Source organism: Trachypithecus francoisi, unplaced genomic scaffold (genome assembly GCF_009764315.1).
Source record: "Trachypithecus francoisi isolate TF-2019V2 unplaced genomic scaffold, Tfra_2.0 Lachesis_group13, whole genome shotgun sequence".
NCBI lineage: Eukaryota > Metazoa > Chordata > Mammalia > Primates > Cercopithecidae > Trachypithecus > Trachypithecus francoisi.
In genome coordinates, this window is record NW_022681458.1 from 2901135 (window position 1) to 2922814 (window position 21680).

A 21680-nucleotide genomic window follows, 5' to 3' on the forward strand; every position below is an offset into this window, starting at 1 on the left:
CGCTGTCTCTCTGCAGTGACTCCTGATCTAAGGGCCGTGGGTGAGGCCTGCAGATTATTGGCGAGGCTCAGTGCCTTGCCCCAGTGACCATATGAAGCCGCCGAGGGAGGGCCAGGACTGGCAGCGCTGAGCCTTGGCTCCCCCAAAGGCTGCCACGGGGCCTGGACCCAGACTTGGGAAGCCAGGAAGCTGGTGGTCAGGGAAGTGAGCACTGGCCAGCAGTCTCCCAGACAGGAGGAAGGTTCGGTGGCTTGAGGAAGTAGAGGACGTCAAGGGCAGGGTGACCTTGGGAGTCAGTGAGAGCCCAGAGGTTCAGGCACCTCACGGGAGGACAGCTGGGCTCTCACAGAGGGCGTGGGGGAGGCTGGACTGGCCAAACCAAGAGCACGAGGCAGAGGGTCCGGGCCTGAGGTGGTCTCTTGGGCCCCACTGGAACCCCTGGATCTTCTGAGGGGTGGGCACATATGTCCCCTTGCACAGCTCCACCGACAGCTGACAGTGCTGCCTTAAAGACTGCAGGACCACGGCCTGGCCTGGGAGGGTGGGAACGGTGCCATGACCCACTACAGAGCAAGATCCCTGGGTGCGTGACCCCGGGCACAGCAGACCTGGCGTATGTGAGACCCCCTGGATGCCAAACCCCAAGTGCACAAGACTTAGCCAGGGGAGCGACAGCAGGCGATGGCCAAGGGCAGGGCCTTGAGGGGGAGGATCAGGACCTTGCATAGCCAAAGGGAACCCCATGGGACCTGCAGTCTAGGCCATCAGAGTGCCAGCCAGAGGGGTGCCGAGAGGGGACATGGGCAGTGGCTGCAGGTACCAGGCCATGCCCTTCCTTCTCCTGGCCACCTTTGCTGGTCAGGGATGGTCTTCATGTTAACATAAATCACAAGTAGATCAAAGATCCAGGTGGCATCCCTGCAGCGGGCAAGCTGGCCAGCGACAGGCTGGATAAAATACCAGGCTGCTGTTTAAAGCGTCCAAAGCACTTGACAGATGCTTTCTTCACATTAAACAGTCTTTTCCCCCTTTTTGCTCCAGTTAAAAGGCAACTGGCGTGTATATTCTACCATCCTGAAGCCTTATGGTGCTTCTGGCTAGTTATTTTAAATAACAATAGGGAACTTCGCTTTCAGCCACGGCCTGTTCTTGCTTCCTGATGTGCGTTTGGTCTTCTAACAAGAAAATATTCTTTTACTTAAACACATCAGAAAGCAGGAAGCACTCATTTTATCAAGGTCTCTTTAAAAGTCTCTTTAATGCACAAGAGTTGGCCCGGGCCCCGCTCCTCTGCCCGGCGGCCTTTGATGAAGGTTGATATACAGTGTGCCGGGCAATCTGGCACGCACAGGCGGGACCGCCAGCTGTGACGGCAGTGGCCTGCAGGGATGCTGCTGCAGCAGAAGTGGCTGAGTTATAGGGTGTGCAGGACAGGAAGCGCAGGGGGCCTCGGTGTCCCTGCTCCCTATCAGAGTGACCCCTCTGTCTTCAGCGCGCACATCTGGAGGCCGGTGCTGCTCCCAGCAACCATTTTATTTAATAGTTTCCATGTCCAGTTTTCTGCAACCGCCAGTGACCACGGACAGTGAAAAGTCCCTACGAGTGTCGCATGTTGCAGTGTAGACGGGCCATGGAGTCGTGTGGGCGCAGCACCGAGTCGGGCCTCCAGCCAACTTCCATCAAAGACCCTGCACCCGACGGCCACGGGGATCTGTGTGGCCCAGGCCCGTGCCCCCGGGAGGTTGGGGAAGGACCATCTCTCCTGTCTGAGACCATGCCCCAGGCAGGTTTTTGCTTGGGCCAATTTTCTACTTTAGTCATGGGGATTTCAGGGTTAAAATGCCACCATCTCATTTAACCCACTCCAGGATTCGTGGAGGACGTTCGTGGAGCAGGAGGGGGTGTTGTGTGGAAAAGGTTTTCCCCCAGAGGTTAGCTCATTAGTTATGTCCTGACGCTTTGTGAAAGGTGTGGACCTGAAGCAGCTCGAACAGTAACAAAAACCCAGTGTGTGTGAGGGACTGAGTTGGATCCACCTGAGATCTGCCTGCTGCCTCCAGCCACTCCTCCTCATCACACTCACACCCCACATGGGCACCCTCTTGTACACACACACCACACATGCGCACACACATGTACCACAGTCTCACGCACCACACGCACATCCTCACACACGCACACCACACAAGCACCACAGTCACACATGCACACACCACACGCACTCCCTCTTGTGCACACACACACCGCACATATGCACACCCACAGGCACCACACAGTCTCATGTGCACACACCACACACGCACACCCTCTCATGCACACATACACACACATGCATACCCACACAGATGCCAGTCTCACATGTGCACACACACAGGTACCACACAGTCTCACGTGCACACACCACACGCACATCTTTGCACACATGCACACCACACATGCACACCCACACAAGCACCACAGTCACACGTGCACACACACGACATACACACCCTCTTGTGCATGCACACACCCGACACATGCACACACAGGCACCAGTCTCACACCACATGCACCACACACGCATGCCCTCTTGTACATGCACAAACCACACATAGGCACACCCAAGCACCACAGTCTCACATATCTGCACACTCATACCCTCATAAATGCACACAACAGTCTCACGCGTGCACACACAGGAACTACATGCAGTCTCACACCACACACGTGCACTCCCCACAGGCTGCCACACACGCACATTCATACACATGCTCACACACACACTCTCACACTCCCCCCATGCCAACAGCAAACGTTTTATCTGCGCGCAGCCACGTGTGGCACACACAGGATCCACATCGTGTGTCCGGCTTGCTCCTCTTTCCATCTGGGCTGCCTAAGCCTTCCTGGCCAACTTTCAGCAAGGCGGAGCCCAGCCTTGTGGCCTTCAGAGTTGAAGGAGCTGTGGCCACATGCAGCGGGGCCGTCCCTCTGGGCCCCATTACCTGGGTGTTGGGATATGAGGGACATCTCAACGCTCCTCCTTCCTTGGGGCCCCCTCTGTAAAGGAGCCTGCGTGCATGCCGCACGGCCCGGACCGGGGCAGGTGTGCGCTGCTCCGGCTTTGCTTATGATAGACAGAGTTGTGCTGAGCTTCCGGGCAAGTCCCCAGGACACTTAAGTGACCGTGTCTCCGGTAAATGTCCAGGAGGGGACGTGGCGGGGCCGGGATGTGTTGGTTCACCTTTAGGAGATCACATGAAGAGGCTTTTTAAGGGTTGAAACTGCCTTCAGCAGTGGCGTGACCAGACCTCAGCAGCACTTGGCATTGTTGCCCTTGACCTTTGCCAGCTGGACGGAGGTAAAACGGGCCCCCCTGCAGGGCTCCAGGGTCCCTCCTGACCACCACAGCTGGGCAGCCCGGCATCTGCCTATTGGCCACTTGGGCTTTCCCTTCTTGTGAAGTTCATGTCTTTTGCCTGTTTTTCTATTGGATTTTTTCCCTATTTGTTCCTAGTGGGGTGAATTAGACAGAGGGACAGAGAGAGGGAAGGAGAGAGGGAGGGAGGGAGCGGTGGTGTGAAGCAGGTTCTCCGCACATTGGTGACCAGCTTTTCTGAGTCTAGGGGGACAGAACACCCACACACACGTTCTGTGCAGCGGATTTACTGCTTACAGACAGGCAGCAGAGGATGGCAGAAGCCCAGGGCACCGTGAGCCAGTCCCCCAAGGCTCGGAAAATGCCCCAGTGGATGGAGTCCTGTCTGCACGCTCCTCTAGGAAACAGCCTGTCGTGAATTTTGTACCCCGAGTGCCGTGTGACACACTGAGCTGAAGCACTGAAGGGTGGCCTGTTTCCACTGGTGGAGGACTGAGACAGAGCCAGGCTGGCCGGCCCTTGTCCCCCGCATCTCAGGCTGTGTTCCCCAGCACAGTCTACAGTCACTCTCGAGAACTATGAGTGTGAGGGACCTGGGTGGGTCCAAGGCCCTCTGGAGAGCTGTCCTGCAGGCTGGTGGGTGGGTCCAAGGCCTCCCGGAGAACTGTCCTGCAGGCTGGTGGGTGGGTCCAAGGCCCCCTGGAGAACTGTCCTGCAGGCTGGTGGTTGAGTCCAGGGCCCCCTGGAGAACTGTCCTGCAGGCTGGTGGTGGGTCCAAGGCCTCCCGGAGAACTGTCCTGCAGGCTGGTGGGTGGGTCCAAGGCCCCCTGGAGAACTGTCCTGCAGGCTGGTGGTTGAGTCCAGGGCCCCCTGGAGAACTGTCCTGCAGGCTGGCGGGTGGGTCCAAGGCCTCCCGGAGAACTGTCCTGCAGGCTGGTGGGTGGGTCCAAGGCCCCCTGGAGAACTGTCCTGCAGGCTGGTGGGTGGGTCCAAGGCCCCCTGGAGAACTGTCCTGCAGACAGGTGGGTGATAGCTGGGTCTGTACGAGTGTTCTCCTCCCTGTCCTCTGGAGGAGTGGAGGTAGGATCAGAGTAATCTGTTCCTTGACTGGGAAGCCTCTCCTAGGCCACAGGTTTACTTTGGGTGAAAATTTTAAATGACAGATGCAGTGACTTTAATAGGTCCATGGAAGTTTCCTATTCCTTCTTAATTTTGAGAAATTACATTTTACCAGAAATGTCTCCATTTCAATCAAAATTTCTTCAGATTTCTTGGCAAGAGTTAAGTGTCCCCAGTTTCCTGCCTTTTACATCTCTGCTGTGCCTGCAGCCGGGGCCCCCTTTCATCCCTGGGGTCGTCCCTCTGTGCTCCCGAACTTGGGTTTCCCCCGTCAGTCCTGCCGGAGACAGAGCTTGTCAGTTCAGTCAGGCACTTCCGCGAATCCATTTTCAGCTGCAGCATCCTTTTTTCTTCTCAGAATTTATTTGTCTGCTTTGCCGTCTATTTTCTTTACTTCTTGTTTTAGGACCACTGTGTTCTCTTGCTAACTTCTTACACTGAATATTTAGTCTCAGTCTTTCCTGATATGTGCAGTTAGGGCTGTAAATGGCTCCAGCATGGCATTCAGCCACTTCTCACGTCATGATAGGTAGCGCTTTTCATTATTTTTTAGTTCTCAGCATTTCCTGATTTCTATTATGAGTTCTTCTTTGAGCCATGAGTTGGTGTTTTCTAATTTCCAAACATAAGGACTCATGGTTCTCTTTTTGCTATCAATGTCTAACAAATTGCACTGTGGTAAGAAAAGGAAGTGTGGTTGGCATTTGCTTTTTTGTGGAGACTTGCTTTACGGGCCAGTGCGTGGTCAGCCTACGGAGACATTCCACATGTGTTTGGGATAATGTGTCTTCTCCGTCTGTTTCACAGAGTTCTGTTTGTGTTCATTAAACAGAGCTTGCTAATTGTATTGTTCGCGTTTTGGTTTTCCTGACTGACGATTGTCTGCTGGATCTGAGAAAGCCATGACGAAGTCTCCCTTGTCTTCTTTCCATTGCACCCTTTTTAGACGTTTTAAAGCTGCTTTACTAAATACAGACATTTAACATCATTTTGCCCTTTTGTGGTGAATTTAAGTTTTATCACAGTAACCTTCTGTATATCCAGTAATGGCCTTTCCCTTACATCTTTTGTGCCAGATATTGGAGCTGTGACCCCAGCTGCCTTTCGGTCAGGTTTGCCTGCCTAGCATCAGTTTTCCTGTGTGACTTTCAGCCTTCCCCTGACGTTTCAGATGTGTCTCCTATAAACAGCAAAAGCCTGGGCAGTATGTTATTTTCATGTCCTGTCCAGTGGTCCGTGCTTTAAGTGGAAACGTGGGTCATTTGCCATTAGTTTGATCCCTTTTTTCAGATGCCTTTGTACCATCTTACTTTACTCTTTGTTTGTCCCCATTTCCTGGAGCTCTTTCCTTTTTCTCTTTTCTCACCTTCTCTTGGGGTAATTGAGGGTTTCCTGCATTCCGTTTTTTCCTCTACTGAGTCCAAAGATATGCAACCTATTTTCTTGTTTTTCATTCATCATTTTCAACAATTGGAGCATGTATTCTCAACACAGTCAGCATCCTGAGTCCCGCCTCTGTGCAAACCAAAGCCGGGACTGGGCCAGCCCCGATTAGGGTGCTAGGGTGCCACGGTGCCACAGTAGACACAGAGCACCCAGGTGGATCTCCTTCCACTGCAAAACTACTTGTTTATCAGACATCGAAATTGAACCAGGGCCGTGAGTGGTTTTGTTTGTTTTTGTTTTACTAAATCCGGCAGCCCTAGCTCCAGTGGCCCATCCCAGGTTATATCACTGATGGTATTTCATTTCCTGCTTTTGTTTGATTTCACTGATAAGACACCATTATTATTGCTCTGTGTCATCCTCTTCATCCAGGCTCCCTCTCCTGCAGTTACATCATTTTCTTGGCTCATCGTTCCTTCTCATTTCTCACACTGTCTTCGAGGATTATTTTCATACAGCCTTAAGTGTAATACAGCCACTAGCGTGTCCCTTGGGAAAACACTCATGTGGTCAACTTCCCCAGCTCATGCTTGTGAGGAGGAAGTTCTTTATCTCACCCTTGTTCTTGGATGATAGTTTCACTGGATAAACAATTCTGGGTTGACAAGGATTTGCTCTTGACACATTGAAGATCTTCAGCCACTGTCTGCTTGTCTCCATTGCTGTTAGGGAGTTGGTGTGTGGCTAATGGCTACCCCTTTGAAGATTCTGTTTTCTCTAGCAGCTTTTATAATTTTCTTCTTGCTTTTGATGTTCTGCAGTTTTACTCTGATATGACTAGGTGTGCACTTCTGGTTTTTATTTTTTTCCCCCTGCTTAGGTCTCAGATCTTCCACGTTAGGTTCATAAATTTCTGGTTGTTTCATCATACAGAAATGTCATTTATTTTTAATACATACTCAGCATATTTACTTTTTATAATTTATAACTGATAATTTCAATAACTGCAATCTTTAAGGATCTAATCAACATTCTTAATAAACTTAATTTTTAGATAGTTTAAGATTTACAGAAACATTGTAGAGATCATGTACAAGTTCCTCATATCCCCCTCAGGAAACGTCTTCTACTGCGAACATCTTACCTCGATACGAGTCATTCGTCACAACTTAGAAACCAACGCTGGTCCATGACTGTTAACTCCAGAGTATTCGATGTCACCAGCCTGACCGCAACTGCCCCTTTTCTATTCTAGGGTCCTGTCCGGGATCACACATCACATTTAATCGTATCGTGTCTTTTGTCTCCGTCTTCCATGGTTTTTCAAGGAGCACTGGCCAGGGATTTTGCACACTGTCCCTCAGTTTGTGCTTGAGTTTTTTATCCTGGTTCTGTGCTTTGGGGAGGAAGATCACAGAATCAAAATGCCGTTTGCCTGTCGGATGTGCTGCCAACACGGCTCACTGACCTTGATCATTTGCTGAGAGTGATGTTTGCCGGGTCCTTCCACCATTGGGTTACACTTTTACTGCCTTTCCAAATGTATTCTTTGGGAGAAAGTCACACTCAGCACAGCGCACACTCGGGGACAGAGTTGGGGAGGCCTTAAGCTCCATCTCCTGGAGAGGGGAGTAGGTACGTGCGTTATTTGAAATGCCCAAGGACTTGTCTCTGCTCCCTGTGTATTTATTTAGTTATTTGTTCTTATCCCGGTGAACTCCCGGGTATCTGTCTTACACTTTGGGTCATGCTTCAATACCGAGGTGTTTACTTTGCTGCTCAGCTGGTTCCTGCTCTGGCCCTGGGACACCTTTCAGACTGGCCCTGCATGTCCCTGGGGACATGGGTGCTCTGGCTTCCTGGATCAGGTCCAGCTTTGTTCCAGACCCAGCAGGTTTTCCCTGGTTTTGTGGGCTTTTCCAGTTATTTAAAGGCTCTTGAACTGTTGTATTTCTATATTTTTATAATCTATTTCAATCAACCTTTTTTTAAATTTTTATTTTGAGACAGGGTCTCACTCTGTTGCCCAGACAAGAGTGCTGTGGCACAATCTCGGCTCACTGCAGCCTCTGCCTCCCAGATTCAAGGGATTCTCATGCCTCAGCCTCCCGAGTAGTTGGGACTACAGGCGCACACCACCACACCTGGCTAAGTTTTGTATTTTTAGTACAGACGGAGTTTCACCACGTTGCCCAGGCTGATCTGGAACTCCTGACCTCAAGTGATCCACCTGCCTTGGCCTCCCAAAGTACTGGGATTACAGGCATGAGCCACCACGCCTGGCCAGTCAACTATTTTTAATTGTTGTATTGCAAATGCTGTGCCCTGTTGCCCTGTCATTTACCTATAAACTTCTTCCCTGCTTTTATCTGCTGCCAGTACTTAGGGAAAAACTTGGTGTGAAGGATTCCCTCTGAGAGATCTGACTTCTTCTTCCATTTCCCCAACCCCACCTTCCACTGCCCTGAAAGAAAACCAAGATCAGGGGATATTCAAACATTTTTATTTATTAATAAAAGACAAGGAAAAGGAAAGTGATGAAGCAAGCATCCCTCCCCCTAACGTAACCCCGTGGCATCGATGGCGGATACCAAGCTCACGTGCCGGTGCCAGCCCACTCCTGGGGACCATCTTTCTTCCTGCTACTTGTAGGAACCCACAAATATACCTTATAGTGCCCTAAAAAAATACCTACATAAATCCACTTTTACAAAAAAGTTATATAATAAATACCACAGCACATTTGACTTTTTAAAGTTATTTTTTTCTACTCTGTGGGCAAATGTAGCCCACAAGGGACTCTGTGCTCAGGAAACAGTTGCAGTCTCGGTACACCCCATCTAATGCACATGTGGATTATATTGGCAGTCTTTATATTCTTATGTATTTTATTCCAGCTTGATCCTCTCCCAGAAAAGATTTTACAGCAAAGACCCAATGCAAACGCTGTCCGCTCCATGGAGAAAGTCATGGAAATCCACAGTAAGTTGCCTGGCCGGGTGCTCACAGGGGACACGCTCCTGGGAGCGGGACCCCACTGCCCCGCATCCCTGTCCCCCTATACCCCCAGCTCCTCTCCATCCCACCGCCAGCTGCTTCCCCAGGGCTGCAGCAGGAGGCCTTGCTTTCAGCTACATTTCTTGAGCTGGTAGAGATTCACATTTAACTCCCACTGGATTTTCCCTGGCCTGCTGTGATGGTTCCATCAGCCCATTTTGTAGGTCTAGAGAATCAAGGCCCAGACAGTCTCAGTGTGAAGCCACTTGCTCTAGGTCCCCAGCTAGCAGTGGGAGCCATGGCTATGAACCTGTACCCCGGGGACTCCGGCCTCTTCCCTGGACCAGAGAAGCCCACGTCCTTAGATCAAAGAACCCTTGGCCCTGCAAAGAGGCAGGATGTAGGCCCTCCGCCTTCTGGCACCGAACCTCAAGGAGTGGGTCCTGGGTGCAAGGGCGTGGCACACAGCCTGTCTCAGAGGCACCTCCCACACCCTGTCATTGTCGCAAGCCCAGCTTGTCTTGCCTTTGAGATGACTCAGATGGTTGACTGTCTACACAAGCAGGTGTAGTCCAGAGCTTGACTCTCCATTTCCCTATGTGGGGGAGTCCTGGCCTCAGAGCCCTGAAGCTGACCCTGGACCAGGCCCAGCCCTCTACATACACCCGCTTGTACCTGATGCAGGACCCCTCCACCCCCAGCCTCTGTGAGGGCCCAGGCAGACGACCCCTCAGCCCCAGCAACAATCCACCAGCTCATCTTCTCCCAGAGATAGGAAGGCTAAACCCAGCAGGCTGGCAGCCCCTACTCCTGACCACCCAGGGCAGAAAGGAGCGTGGAAAGCCAGGCCCACAGGAGCCTCTGTCTGCTGTCCTAGGCAGGCCTGCTCCTGGAGGGACTCGAGCCACTCACAATGGGGAAACATTTCCAGAGATTCTCGGTCTTCACGAGTTTGTAGCCATACAGTCTTCTGCTTCGTGTCTCTTCAAAGACGGGCGCTTTTAAAATCATAAGGGATCAATCTTGTTTGAGGCTCAGGGTCCCGCAGGACCCTCCCGGGCCACAGTGCATCCTGCTTAGTTACTGAGTGACCTTCCTCACCCCACCCCAGGCAAGTACTGGCGCTGCCTGCAGCGTGCAACCTCCACAGCAGGGCGTTCTCTGATCGAGGCTCAGACTTGCGAGAACGAAGAAGCCGAGACGGTCACCGCCATGGCCTCGCTGTCCGTGGGCGTGAAGCCTGCCGAAAAGAGGTGAGCACCTGCCTTGCCGCCCACCTGCCCTGCTGCCCACCTACAGGCTCACCCAGCCCCACTATGTCCAGGGACGCTCTGTTCAGGGTCAGCACCTTTATGGCACGTGCCATGCCACAGACTAGAGACAGGCCAGCGTGGCCCCCTCCTTCTAGTGCCAAAGCCCCTTAGAGACGCATGAGGAGCGTTAGATACTGAACAGATGGACCCGGTGCCCTGTGTCTGGGTAGGCTGGTGGGTAGGGCAGCGCACAGCCTTTAACCCACGTTCTGTTCTCTCCTCTCTGTGGTCCACTGCCCCACGCCCCTGTCTCTTTCTCTTGTGGGATCCACAGACCAGACGAGGAGCCCATGGAAGAGGAGCCGCCCCTGTAGCACTCCCTCGAAGCTGCTGTTCTCTTGTCTGTCTGTCTCTGTCTTGAAGCTCAGCCAAGAAACTTTCCCGTGTCACGCCTGCGTCCCACCATGGGGCTCTCTTGGAGCATCCAGGGACACCCGGCATACAACAGCCACGGGAAGCCTTTCTGCCACCCAGGCCCACAGGTCTCAAGACGCACATGCACACCTGGGCGTGGCAGCCTCACAGGGAACACGGGACAGACGCCGGCGACGCGCAGACACACGGACACGCGCAAGCCAAGCACACTCTGGTGGGGCCCGCGAGGCGCCGTGGAGGAAGGAAGCCTGTGGCGACAGGCGGCCGAGCTGCCGAATTCAGTTGACACGAGGCACAGAAAACGAACATCAAAGATCTAATAATACAAAACAAACTTGATTAAAACTGGTGCTTAAAGTTTGATTATTACCCACAACTCCACAGTCTCTGTGTAAACCACTCGACTCATCTTGTAGCTTATTTTTTTTTAAAGAGGACGTTTTCTACGGCTGTGGCCTGCCTCTGTGAACCATAGCGGTGTGCGGTGGGGGATCTGCACCCGGGTGGGGGATGGAGTGACCTTTAAAGAAAACAAAACTGGACAGAAACAGGAATGTGAGCCTGGGGGAGCTGGCTTGAGTTTCTCAAAGCCATCGGAAGATGCGAGTTTGTGCCTTTTTTTTATTGCTCTGGTGGATTTTTGTGGCTGGGTTTTCTGAAGTCTGAGGAACAATGCCTTAAGAAAAAACAAACAGCAGGAATTGGTGGGACAGTTTCCTGTGGCCAGCCGAGTCTGGCAGTGCTGGCACCGCGAGCTGGCCTGACGCCCCAAGCACGGGCACCAGCCGCCGTCTCCGGGGCCAGGGACTGCAGCCCGGCGGTCCCTGTTTTGCTTTATTGCTGTTTAAGAAAAATGGAGGTAGTTCCAAAAAAGTGGCAAATCCCGTTGGAGGTTTTGAAGTCCAACAAATTTTAAACGAATCCAAAGTGTTCTCTTCTCACACGTCACATAACGATTGAACATCTCCATCTGGTCGTGAAGCATGTGGTAGGCACACTTGCAGTGTTACGATCGGAATGCTTTTTATTAAAAGCAAGTAGCATGAAGTATTGCTTAAATTTTAGGTATAAATAAATATATATATGTATAATATATATTCCAATGTATTCCAAGCTAAGAAACTTGATTCTTATGAAATCTTGATAAAATATTTATAATGCATTTATAGAAAAAGTATATATATATATATAAAATGAATGCAGATTGCCGAGGTCCCTGCAAATGGATGGCTTGTGAATTTGCTCTCAAGGTGCTTATGGAAAGGGATCCTGATTGAAATTCATGTATTTTCAAGCTCCAGATTGGCTCGATTTCAGATCGCCAACACATTCGCCACTGGGCAACTACCCTACAAGTTTATACTTTCATTTTAATTATTTTCTAACAGAACCCCTCCCGTCTCCAAGCCTTCATGCACATATGTACCTAATGAGTTTTTATAGCAAAGAGTATAAATTTGCTGTTGATTTTTGTATGAATTTTTCACAAAAAGATCCTGAATAAGCATTGTTTTATGAATTTTACATTTTTCCTCACCATTTAGCAATTTTCTGAATGGTAATAATGTCTAAATCTTTTTCCTTTCTGAATTCTTGCTTGTACTTTTTTTAACTTTCAAAGGTTTTTAATTATTTTTGTTTTTATTTTTGTACAATGAGTTTTCTGCAGCATATGGAATTGTTGCCGTCAGAGTTTATTTTCAGAAAGTGAGAGGAGGGACCGTAGGTCTTTTTGGAGTGACACCAACGATTGTGTCTTTCCTCGTCTGTCCTAGGAGCTGTATAAAGAAGCCCAGGGGCTCTTTTTCACCTTCAACACTAGTAGTAGTACGAGGGGTGGTGTATTTTTCCCCTCTGTGGCAAGGGCAGGGAGGGTCGCTTAGGATGCCCGGCCACCCTGGGAGGCTTGCCAGATGCCGGGGGCAGTCAGCATTAATGAAACTCATGTTTCAACTTCTCTGACCACATCGTCGTGATAGAATTCTAACTTCAGTTTTCCAAAGACCTTTTAAGCATGTCAGCAATGCATGGGGCACACGTGGGGCTCTTTACCCATTTGGGTTTTTCCACTGCAGCCACATGGCCAGCCCTGGATTTGGGAGCCTGTGGCTGGAAGGAACCCAGGGACCCTTGTTGCCTGGTGAACCTGCAGGGAGGGTGTGACTTCCTGGCCAGGACAGCCAGTCTTTACTCTTTTTCTCTTCAACAGTAACTGACAGTCACGTTTTACTGGTAACTTATTTTCCAGCACATGAAGCCACCAGTTTCATTCCAAAGTGTATCAGGTTCAGACTTGTGGGCAGAAGTTCAGACACGCCGTGCTCAGGAGGGACCCAGAGCCGAGTTTCGGAGTTTGGTAAAGTTTACAGGGTAGCTTCTGAAATTAACTCAAACTTTTGACCAAATGAGTGCAGATTCTTGGATTCACTTGGTCATTGGGCTGCTGACCGTCAGCTCTGAGACAGTGGTTTGAGAGCAGGCAGAACGGTCTTGGGACTTGTTTGACTTTCCCCTCCCTAGTGGCCACTCTTTGCTCTGAAGCCCAGATTGGCAAGAGGAGCTGGTCCATTCCCCATTCATGGCACAGAGCAGTGGCAGGGCCCAGCTAGCCGGCTCTTCTGGCCTCCTTGGCCTCATTCTCTGCACAGCCCTCTGGGGATCCTACCACCTGCCCTCTCACCCCGCCATGACTTACGGGGAGGAATGCATCATCTCACTTTTTTTTTTTTAAGCAGATGATGGGATAACATGGACTGCTTAGTGGCCAGGTTATCATTGGGGGGACTAAATTCTAATCTCATTTAAATGGAGACATCCTCTGTGCAAAGACCTGGCAGGGGGAGGCACGTTTCATCTGTCAGCTCACTCCAGCTTCACAAATGTGCTGAGAGCATTACTGTGTAGCCTTTTCTTTGAAGACGCACTTGGCCCTTCTCCACAGCAAGTGTCCGGGCAGATGGCGGAGGATCTGCCTCGGCATCTGCGGGCAGGACCACATCAGGGAGGGATTTTTCATGTGCTCTCCCTGTGGGTCCTTGGACCTTTAGCCTTTTTCTTCCTTTGCAAAGGCCTTGGGGGCACTGGCTGGGAGTCAGCAAGCGAGCACTTTATATCCCTTTGAGGGAAACCCCAGTGACGCCACTGGGCCTCTTGGCGTCTGCCCTGCCCTCGCGGCTTCCTGCCGTGCTGCAGCGTGCCCATGCCCCACCAGCAGGCGGCTGTCCCGGAGGCCGTGGCCCGCTGGGACTGGCCGCCCCTCCCCAGTGTCCCAGGGCTCCGGTTCTGGAGGGCCACTTTGTCAAGGTGTTTCAGTTTTTCTTTACTTCTTTTGAAAATCTGTTTGCAAGGGGAAGGACCATTTCGTAATGGTCTGACACAAAGCAAGTTTGATTTTTGCAGCACTAGCAATGGACTTTGTTGTTTTTCTTTTTGATCAGAACATTCCTTCTTTACTGGTCACAGCCATGTGCTCATTCCATTCTTCTTTTTGTAGACTTTGGGCCCACATGTTTTATGGGCATTGATACATATATAAATATATAGATATAAATATATATGAATATATTTTTTTAAGTTTCCTACACCTGGAGGTTGCATGGACTGTACGACCGGCATGTCTTTATATTGTATACAGATTTTGCACGCCAAACTCGGCAGCTTTGGGGAAGAAGAAAAATGCCTTTTTGTTCCCCTCTCATGACATTTGCAGATACAAAAGATGGAAATTTTTCTGTAAAACAAAACCTTGAAGGAGATGGGGGGGAAGTTTGCGTCTTATTGAACTTATTCTTAAGAAATTGTACTTTTTATTGTAAGAAAAATAAAAAGGACTACTTAAACATTTGTCATATTAAGAAAAAAAGTTTATCTAACACTTGTGACATACCAATAATAGAGTTTATTGTATTTATGTGGAAACAGTGTTTTAGGGAAACTACTCAGAATTCAGAGTGGACTGCCTGTCTCTCTCTTGAGTTGATTTGGAGGAATTTTGTTCTGTTTTGTTTTGTTTGTCTCTTTTTATCTCCTTCCACGGGCCAGGCGAGCACCGCCCGCCCTCACTGGCCTTGTGACGGTTTATTCTGATTGAGAACTGGGCGGACTCGGAGGAGTCCCCTTTTCCGCACAGCTGTGTTGACTTTTTAATTACTTTTAGGTGATTTATGGCTAAGATTTCACTTTAAGCAGTCGTGAACTGTGTGAGCACTGTGGTTTAAAATTATACTTTGCATCGAAAGGAAACCATTTCTTCATTGTAACGAAGCCGAGCTTGTTCTTAGCTCGGCCTCACTTTGTCTCTGGCATTGATTAAAAGTCTCCTATTGAAAGAAAAAGAAAGCGAACAGTTTTTGTTTGTTTGGTTTTTTTGCTGTGTGTGCTCCATAGTGGAGGCGCTATTTTCCAATTGATGAGAATGACAAACATATATAATCTATCTATCTATCTATCTATCTATCTATCTATAAAGGGGGCTTGAACCTTACTCACCCAAGAGCTTCTTACGGAATGTGGTAGAAAACCAAGTTGTAACGACACTGTAACCTACTTGATGCCTGTTCGCGCCCGGCGTGAGCTCCGCCCTGGCCGTGGCCACCATTCGCCTCTGTAATTTAATCCGTTTCTCTTGGATTGTCTGGACGTGCCCGACGGTTCTTTCTTTTGCTCAGTGGAGTTGGAGGTTTTGTGTTTGGTTTTCTCATTCTTGTCTTGTTTTGTGTGGGTGGATTTTCACTGACCAATGATATCCTCTTCTGACGGTCAACTTCTTTCCACTTCACTGGAGTCCAGTATTCTGTACCACATCACGCAATGTGTTACTCTTGTGGTGTAAATAAAGACTGCGTTACTTGCCCTCCCAGCTCTGGTTTCTGCCCGTGCACTCTCTTCCTCATTGGCTCTTGCATGTCTGGGGCCCTGCGGGCCGAATGGCCAGTGCCCTGGGTCCCATCCAGATGGTTGCATGGGAATCACTGGACCCCATGGGGACGGCCCCTAGGACCAGACCACTGGCAGACCCGACCCCCTCTGCCTATATAATCAGGTCCCATAGGAGTGCCTTCATTTTAAATGTCCAGTAATTTAAATCTTTACATTATCTTCTCCCCCAAAACACTTACCAAGCCATGGTGAGCTGGAAATAATCTTGGAGAGAACAAGGCCAAAGAGAGGGGCCCAGGACCCACACTTAGCCACCTGCCCACAGCCGGGCAAACACACTTCTGAGACTGGAGTCCAAACACTAGCCACAGCTCCTGACCCTCAGCAGCGCCCCTTCCCAGGCTCCCGCATCCAGTGACTAATCAGTTGGGTGCGGAGCAGTGTAAGCACCAGGCCACCTTGGCCCAACTTATGTCAACTCAAGACCTGCTGGCTTCCCAGAAGGTACCTGAGCCCCTCCCTAGGCTGATTGCCTTCCCTCCTCCCCTGTCACAGCTGCCAATCCAAGGACACCTTAACCACCTTGCACACCGAAGCCCACCCAGTCTGCTTCCCAGAAACCCAGCCCAGGCACCCAGGTTGCCCCTGAGCCCCCGAAAGAGGCCTCTGGAACAGAGGGCCCTGCTGGTCCCCAGGCACAGCCGTGTGGCAAGTGGGGCTCAGTCGGCCCCAATATAAGAAGAGGTACTTGGAGCCTGAAGCCACTGAGGCTGGAGTGGTTTTGTTATTGTTACTGATTCAATTGGCATGTTTACTGGTTATAGTATATTAGTTATCTATTGCTTGCAATAGATTCCCTCGAAATTTAACAGCTTCAAATAGCAGACATTTATTACCTTGGAGTTTCTGAAGGTCTGAGTCTGGGTACATCTCAGCAGGGTCCCTGTCTCACCTTCCCTGGGGGTCTAGTCAAATGCTCAGCCAGGGTTCCTCTGGGGGCCCAGCTGCAGGGGGACCAGACTGGGGGTTGGCCTCCAGGCACATCCCTGTGGCTGTGGGTGGCCACCTTCCCTGCCTGATGGGCCTCTCCACAGGGCCGCCTTGAGGCCTGGCCATCGGCGTCCCCCATGGCACGTGATCTAGGAGCAAGTGGAGGACGCACCAGGAGACACAGCCAGTCTTTTAAATAGCCTCATCTCCGTGGGCATAGAAACCAGTCCAGGAGGCCAGCCCACACTCATGGGTGAGGCTTTCTCTGCTCAAGGCCCAAGGACCCTCAGACTCAGATCCCGCTGCCCTTCCCTGGGTTCGTCCGTCTCACATGCTAGAGTAGAGATTTGGAAACTGGTCCACTCCTCTAGCCCAAGAGATGAAGACATCATCGCTCCCCAATAAACAGGTGGAATGAAGGGTTCCAGGGTTGTCTTCTCGGCCCATTAGTTTCATTACTGGGGCTGTGAACTAGAAAGCTTTATCTATTTTGGGATGCTAATCCTTTATCCATCCTAAATTTATAGTATCTTCTGATCTTTAGATTCTCCTCTCTCTGTCTCTGAAAAAGTCAGACACATACAGAAGTGGGGGACTAGTTGAGGCCCTGTGTGCTCATCAACCTGCCTCAACAGCTGTAAACACCTTCCAAATGTGTTTAGTCTGCCCCCTCCTCACCCCAAACAGGACTGTTAGGAGGCAGAAGCAAACCCCAGGCACCTTATCATTTCATCTGTAAATATCTCAGTAGATTTCTCTCAAAGATCAAGACTGTTTTCTTAGACAACACAGTATCTTATCGCGCTGCCAAAGTGCGCAGTTTCATATCATGATCATATTCAGCCAATGTTGAGATTTCCCCATTGTTTCAGATTGTCTTGGGTTTTTTTTCATTGTTGTTGTTGTTACTGTTTTGTTTTCTTACAATGTATTTGCAGAAGAAATCCAGCCATTTATGCATTTGTACATCCACTGTGCCCCAGCCCTTTCCTCTGACAAGTATAGGAGGCAGGTGGGCCTAGAGCACTGGCCAATTCAGGCTCACACCCCTAGCAGAAGCCCCTCAGAGGTGGGGCCCACCCTTCTTTGACGTGGCCACTGGGCCCATTATTTCATTGGGGGTTTGAAGGCGGTGATGCTTTCTTGCCATTCCATTTTCACAAATGAGATACTTAAATGCGTTCGCATTCACAACAACCAAGCAACTGTCATATCAAGTCTCTAGGCCCAACCCCTTTGTTTAGAAAGAAGTAAACACGTAAAGGTTACAATTACAAATTGAAAAGAGTTTCCACTCAGTGTCCCATTGATTTGAGATCTTTTAGTCAATAATTTGTGGATGGTATATTATTATTATTATTATTATTATTGTTATTATTATTATTTTAGACAGAGTCTCACCCTGTCGCCACCCAGGCTGGAGTGCAATGGCACAGTCTCGGCTCACTGCGACCTCCGCCTCCTAGGTTCAAGTGATTCTCCTGCCTCAGCCTCGCAAGTAGCTGGGATTACAGGTGCCCGCCACTATGCCCGGCTTTTTTGTATTTTTAGTAGAGACGGTATTCCACCATGTTGGCAAGGCTGGTCTCAAACTCCTTACCTCAGGTGATCTGCCTGTCTTGGCCCCCCAAAGTGCTGGGATTACAGGCATGAACCACTGCACCCAGCCGAGGATGGTAATATTATATGGTACTATATATATGAGACTTTAACATATATATATATACTTATACTATATATATGAGACTTGAATAATATATGAGACTTGAAGTTTTCTTTTTAAATGCACTTAAAATTTCTATTTAAAAGGAACTCCCTGGCCAATTAAACTGTTTTGTTGATTTGATTTCAAATGCAATAACATTTTATTTCTCTGATAGTGATGGAAAATAAATTCATATGAAAATGTGGGAAAAAAGAAGTGTGGCAATTGTAATTCATGCAAGTCTTGGGATTTATGCACAAAAACTAAAATGCTGCAGTGTTCTCAGTTTCTTATGCTGCTTAAAAGTTTTTGTCTGATATCTGAGTGTACAAAAAATGGAAACTCAGGTTTGCAACTGAATTGTGCTATAATTTCAACATATATTGTCTTTTATATCAGACTCTCAGGAAGCGCAGGTCATAATGCAGCTTAGGAGGACCCAGGAAGTGGTTCCACTTAAACTTTTTGGGTGCAGTTTTAGGGAGTTGTATGTCCCTGACATACTCTTAATTTCAATCTGGATTCAGTTGCTCTTTGAAGTCACACTGAATACCTAATGGGTACTTGGGGCCTCAGACTAATGTGTTATAATGTTGAAGTTATTAATAAAGCCCCTTTGGAAAGTAAACAACTCCCAGTAATGGGCAGTTAAATATATGACAAAATGACAGATGATGGCAAAGCTAATGTCTGCGTGGGTGACACACATCTACCGAGCCCACCACAGATATTCGCAGGGCCTGGGGCAAGGGTTCAAGTGGAGACAACCATATGCCCAAGTACATAGACACAGATCAAGCTCCAAAAGTGTTATACAGAAATATGGGCTCCTCGCCACCTTGACAAATCCACCTCCCTAAAGACGCAGGAGGCCAGGCTGGAGCTGCGGCTCTCAGCCTCCCAGGGGCCCTTGGTAGCCTCTGCCACCGCCTCCCTCTTCCTACTCCTGCTGGGGGGACCACAGTCCACCCCCTGCCTAGCTGCTTCTCGGGCCTTCTCACCTGGCACCAGAACTCAGAATGGCTCCTTAAGGGTTCTCCCCAGATGCTGCACACAGCATTTCTGCCTAAGAGCCCCTGGGGCTCATGGCCACAGCAGCTGCAAGCAAGGCCGGGGTGTGCAGTCCTCCACAGGTACCCATGTGTCCAGGTGGGAACGGCAGCTCTATTGTTAGAAAAGAAAGGGAGGGTGGGTACTGAGAGACACCAGAGTCTCTGCCACAGAACCAAGAACACCTGCGAACCTCACCAACACACGAGGAGCCCCTGCACCCAGCACCCCACAACCCCAGGGCCTTCCTAGGAGGTCCACACTCTACCCAAAAGACATCTGTGCCAGTGGGAAGGCAGAAGGTCAGGGATGATGCCGCCTGGACTCTCCAGGTGGGCACAGCCAACTAATGATACCAGCGAGGGTGGCCAGCCCTTACAACCACATTCCAGCCAATCGGAGGCTCTCTTCTTTCCCAGAACCAATCGTGCAAGTCTTCTCCAGAGACGAAGGTGGTACACACAGGTCCGAGGTGAGTGTCATGACCAGAAGGAAGTCATCAAATGGTATCAGAACAGGAACTGCCACTGTGCTGTCTGGCTAGTGAATTACTGGGGGACTAAGGATAAAATTTGCACCGGTACCAGGACAATTCTACAAGTAATGGCTGGGTGCACAGCCGCGAAGCTGATGAGATGCTGTTCAAGCAATTACTAGAAATACAAAAAGACATTTCCAAGAGATGTTAGGCCAGGTGCATACAGGAGCATACAGCAGAAATAAAAAATAATCTCAAGGATGAACATCGCAGATTCTCCTGCAAGCTCCAGGTGGGAAGGGCGCTGAAGAGAGAACGGATGAAGCATCACAGTGGGCAGCTGTCTAGGCGGCGCCTCTCTAACTTGGTCCCAGCTGGCAGCAACGTGGCAGGAGGCACCAGGTGCGCCGCATGAAACCGGAGAGTTTCGGCCAGGCAAACCCAGAGGCCCTCATGCCTCATTAGAAAGGCAAGGAGAAATTACAGAGATTCCGTACGAGTCCGTTCTCACACTGCTATAAAGAAATACCTGAGACTCAGCAATTGATAAAGAAAACAGGTTTAATTGGCTCACGTTCCCCAGGCTGTACAGGAAGTATGAGGCTGGCGTCTGTTCAGCCTCAGGGGAGGCCTCAGGAAACGTCCAGTCATGGCGGAAGGGGAAGCAGGTATGTCTTCCATAAATGGAGCAGGAGCAAGAGAGGGGGAAGGGGCCACACACTTTTAAACAACCAGGTCCATGAGAGCTCACTCATTCACTCCACAGTACCTAGTGGGGGCGGAGCTAAGCCATTCATGGAGCTCCGCCCCTGCGATCTGGTCACCTCCCACCAGGTCCCAGCTCCAACCCTGGAGAAGACAATTCCACATGAGATTTGGTAGGGCACAGATGCAAACCGTATTCTATTCACAAACCAGTTACCAGGAAATTCATTCTAAATCTAGACTTCCTCTCTGTCTTACCATCACAAAACCGAGTTCTAGTCAAAGCCAAGTTTGGTGGGCAGGTGGAGGAGGTTCCCATGATACTAGGAAGTTTGTTCCAGTAGTTCCAAAAACCGTGCAAATCAAAAAAACTGTGACAGGAAAACAGGTTTGTTATATCGTCTGTTTTAGGAAGATGCGTTTTCATTCAAAGTGTAAGCTCTGCAGGTACTGGAGGGTGGCTCCCGCTTTCCAGCAACGATCATGAAGAAGGAACATCTGATTTGGTGCTAACGAACTCCTCACATCCAAACAGCCCGGCACACTGATTTTGAAAAGGAACAAGGCCAAGGGCATTCTTTTGCCATGAAAAGTGTATTTCCAAGGAAAATGAGGGGCCCATTTGATTCTCTTCAAAGCACACACGGAAGTCGACTTTGTAGACAGCTTTGAGCCGCTACACCTGTGGCCCATTTGAGTGAGAATGTCCTCACGAGCCTGTTGGCTTCCACTGTCCCACCCAGGCAGCTTTCATGAAAAAGTTTAAAATCAAGGTTAATGGAGTGATTAAATTGAGATTCTAGCAGAGAGCACCCTCCAGAATCACTACACCTGGAGATGAGGCTAGTGACAGGCCCAACACAGGGCCCGTATGGTGACAGGGGCCGTCTTACCACTACCTTCGGTGAGTGCTCACGTGTGGGGCCTGGCGTCGACGTGACTCAAAGGTAAAGCTTCCCAGGTTGACGTGACACTGGTGGGAGTGGGTGCCCTGAGGCTGGTGGAGGTGGGGAAGGCGGTTGACTTTATCACAGGATTCTGTCTCCTTCTGGGTATGTTCGAGATTTTCCATAATGAAAAGTTAAAAAGAAGCAACAGAAATAAGAAATCACAGCGGCGGCGGAGCAAGATGGCCGAATAGGAACAGCTCCAGTCTCCAACTCCCAGCGCGAGCGACACAGAAGACCGGTGATTTCTGCATTTTCAACTGAGGTACTGGGGTCATCTCACTAGGGAGTGCCGGACAATCGGTGCTGGTCAGCTGCTGCAGCCTGACCAGCGAGAGCTGAAGCAGGGCGAGGCATCGCCTCACCTGGGAAGCGCAAG

The 21680-nt window shown here is 49.9% G+C and overlaps 1 protein-coding gene across 10 annotated transcripts in view; it reads left to right on the forward strand.

Annotated features, from left to right (window-relative positions):
- Positions 1-15406, forward strand: part of HDAC4 (histone deacetylase 4) — a 351316-nt gene extending 335910 nt beyond the window's left edge. For all 10 annotated transcript variants that reach the window (XM_033229648.1, XM_033229654.1, XM_033229652.1 and 7 more), the window contains 3 exons: positions 8761-8845; positions 9972-10113; positions 10448-15406. In XM_033229648.1, coding sequence (XP_033085539.1) covers positions 8761-8845; positions 9972-10113; positions 10448-10487 — 267 coding nt within the window. In that variant the 3' untranslated portion in view covers positions 10488-15406. The remainder of the gene's footprint in view (positions 1-8760; positions 8846-9971; positions 10114-10447) is intronic.
- Positions 15407-21680: the final 6274 nt, after the last annotated feature.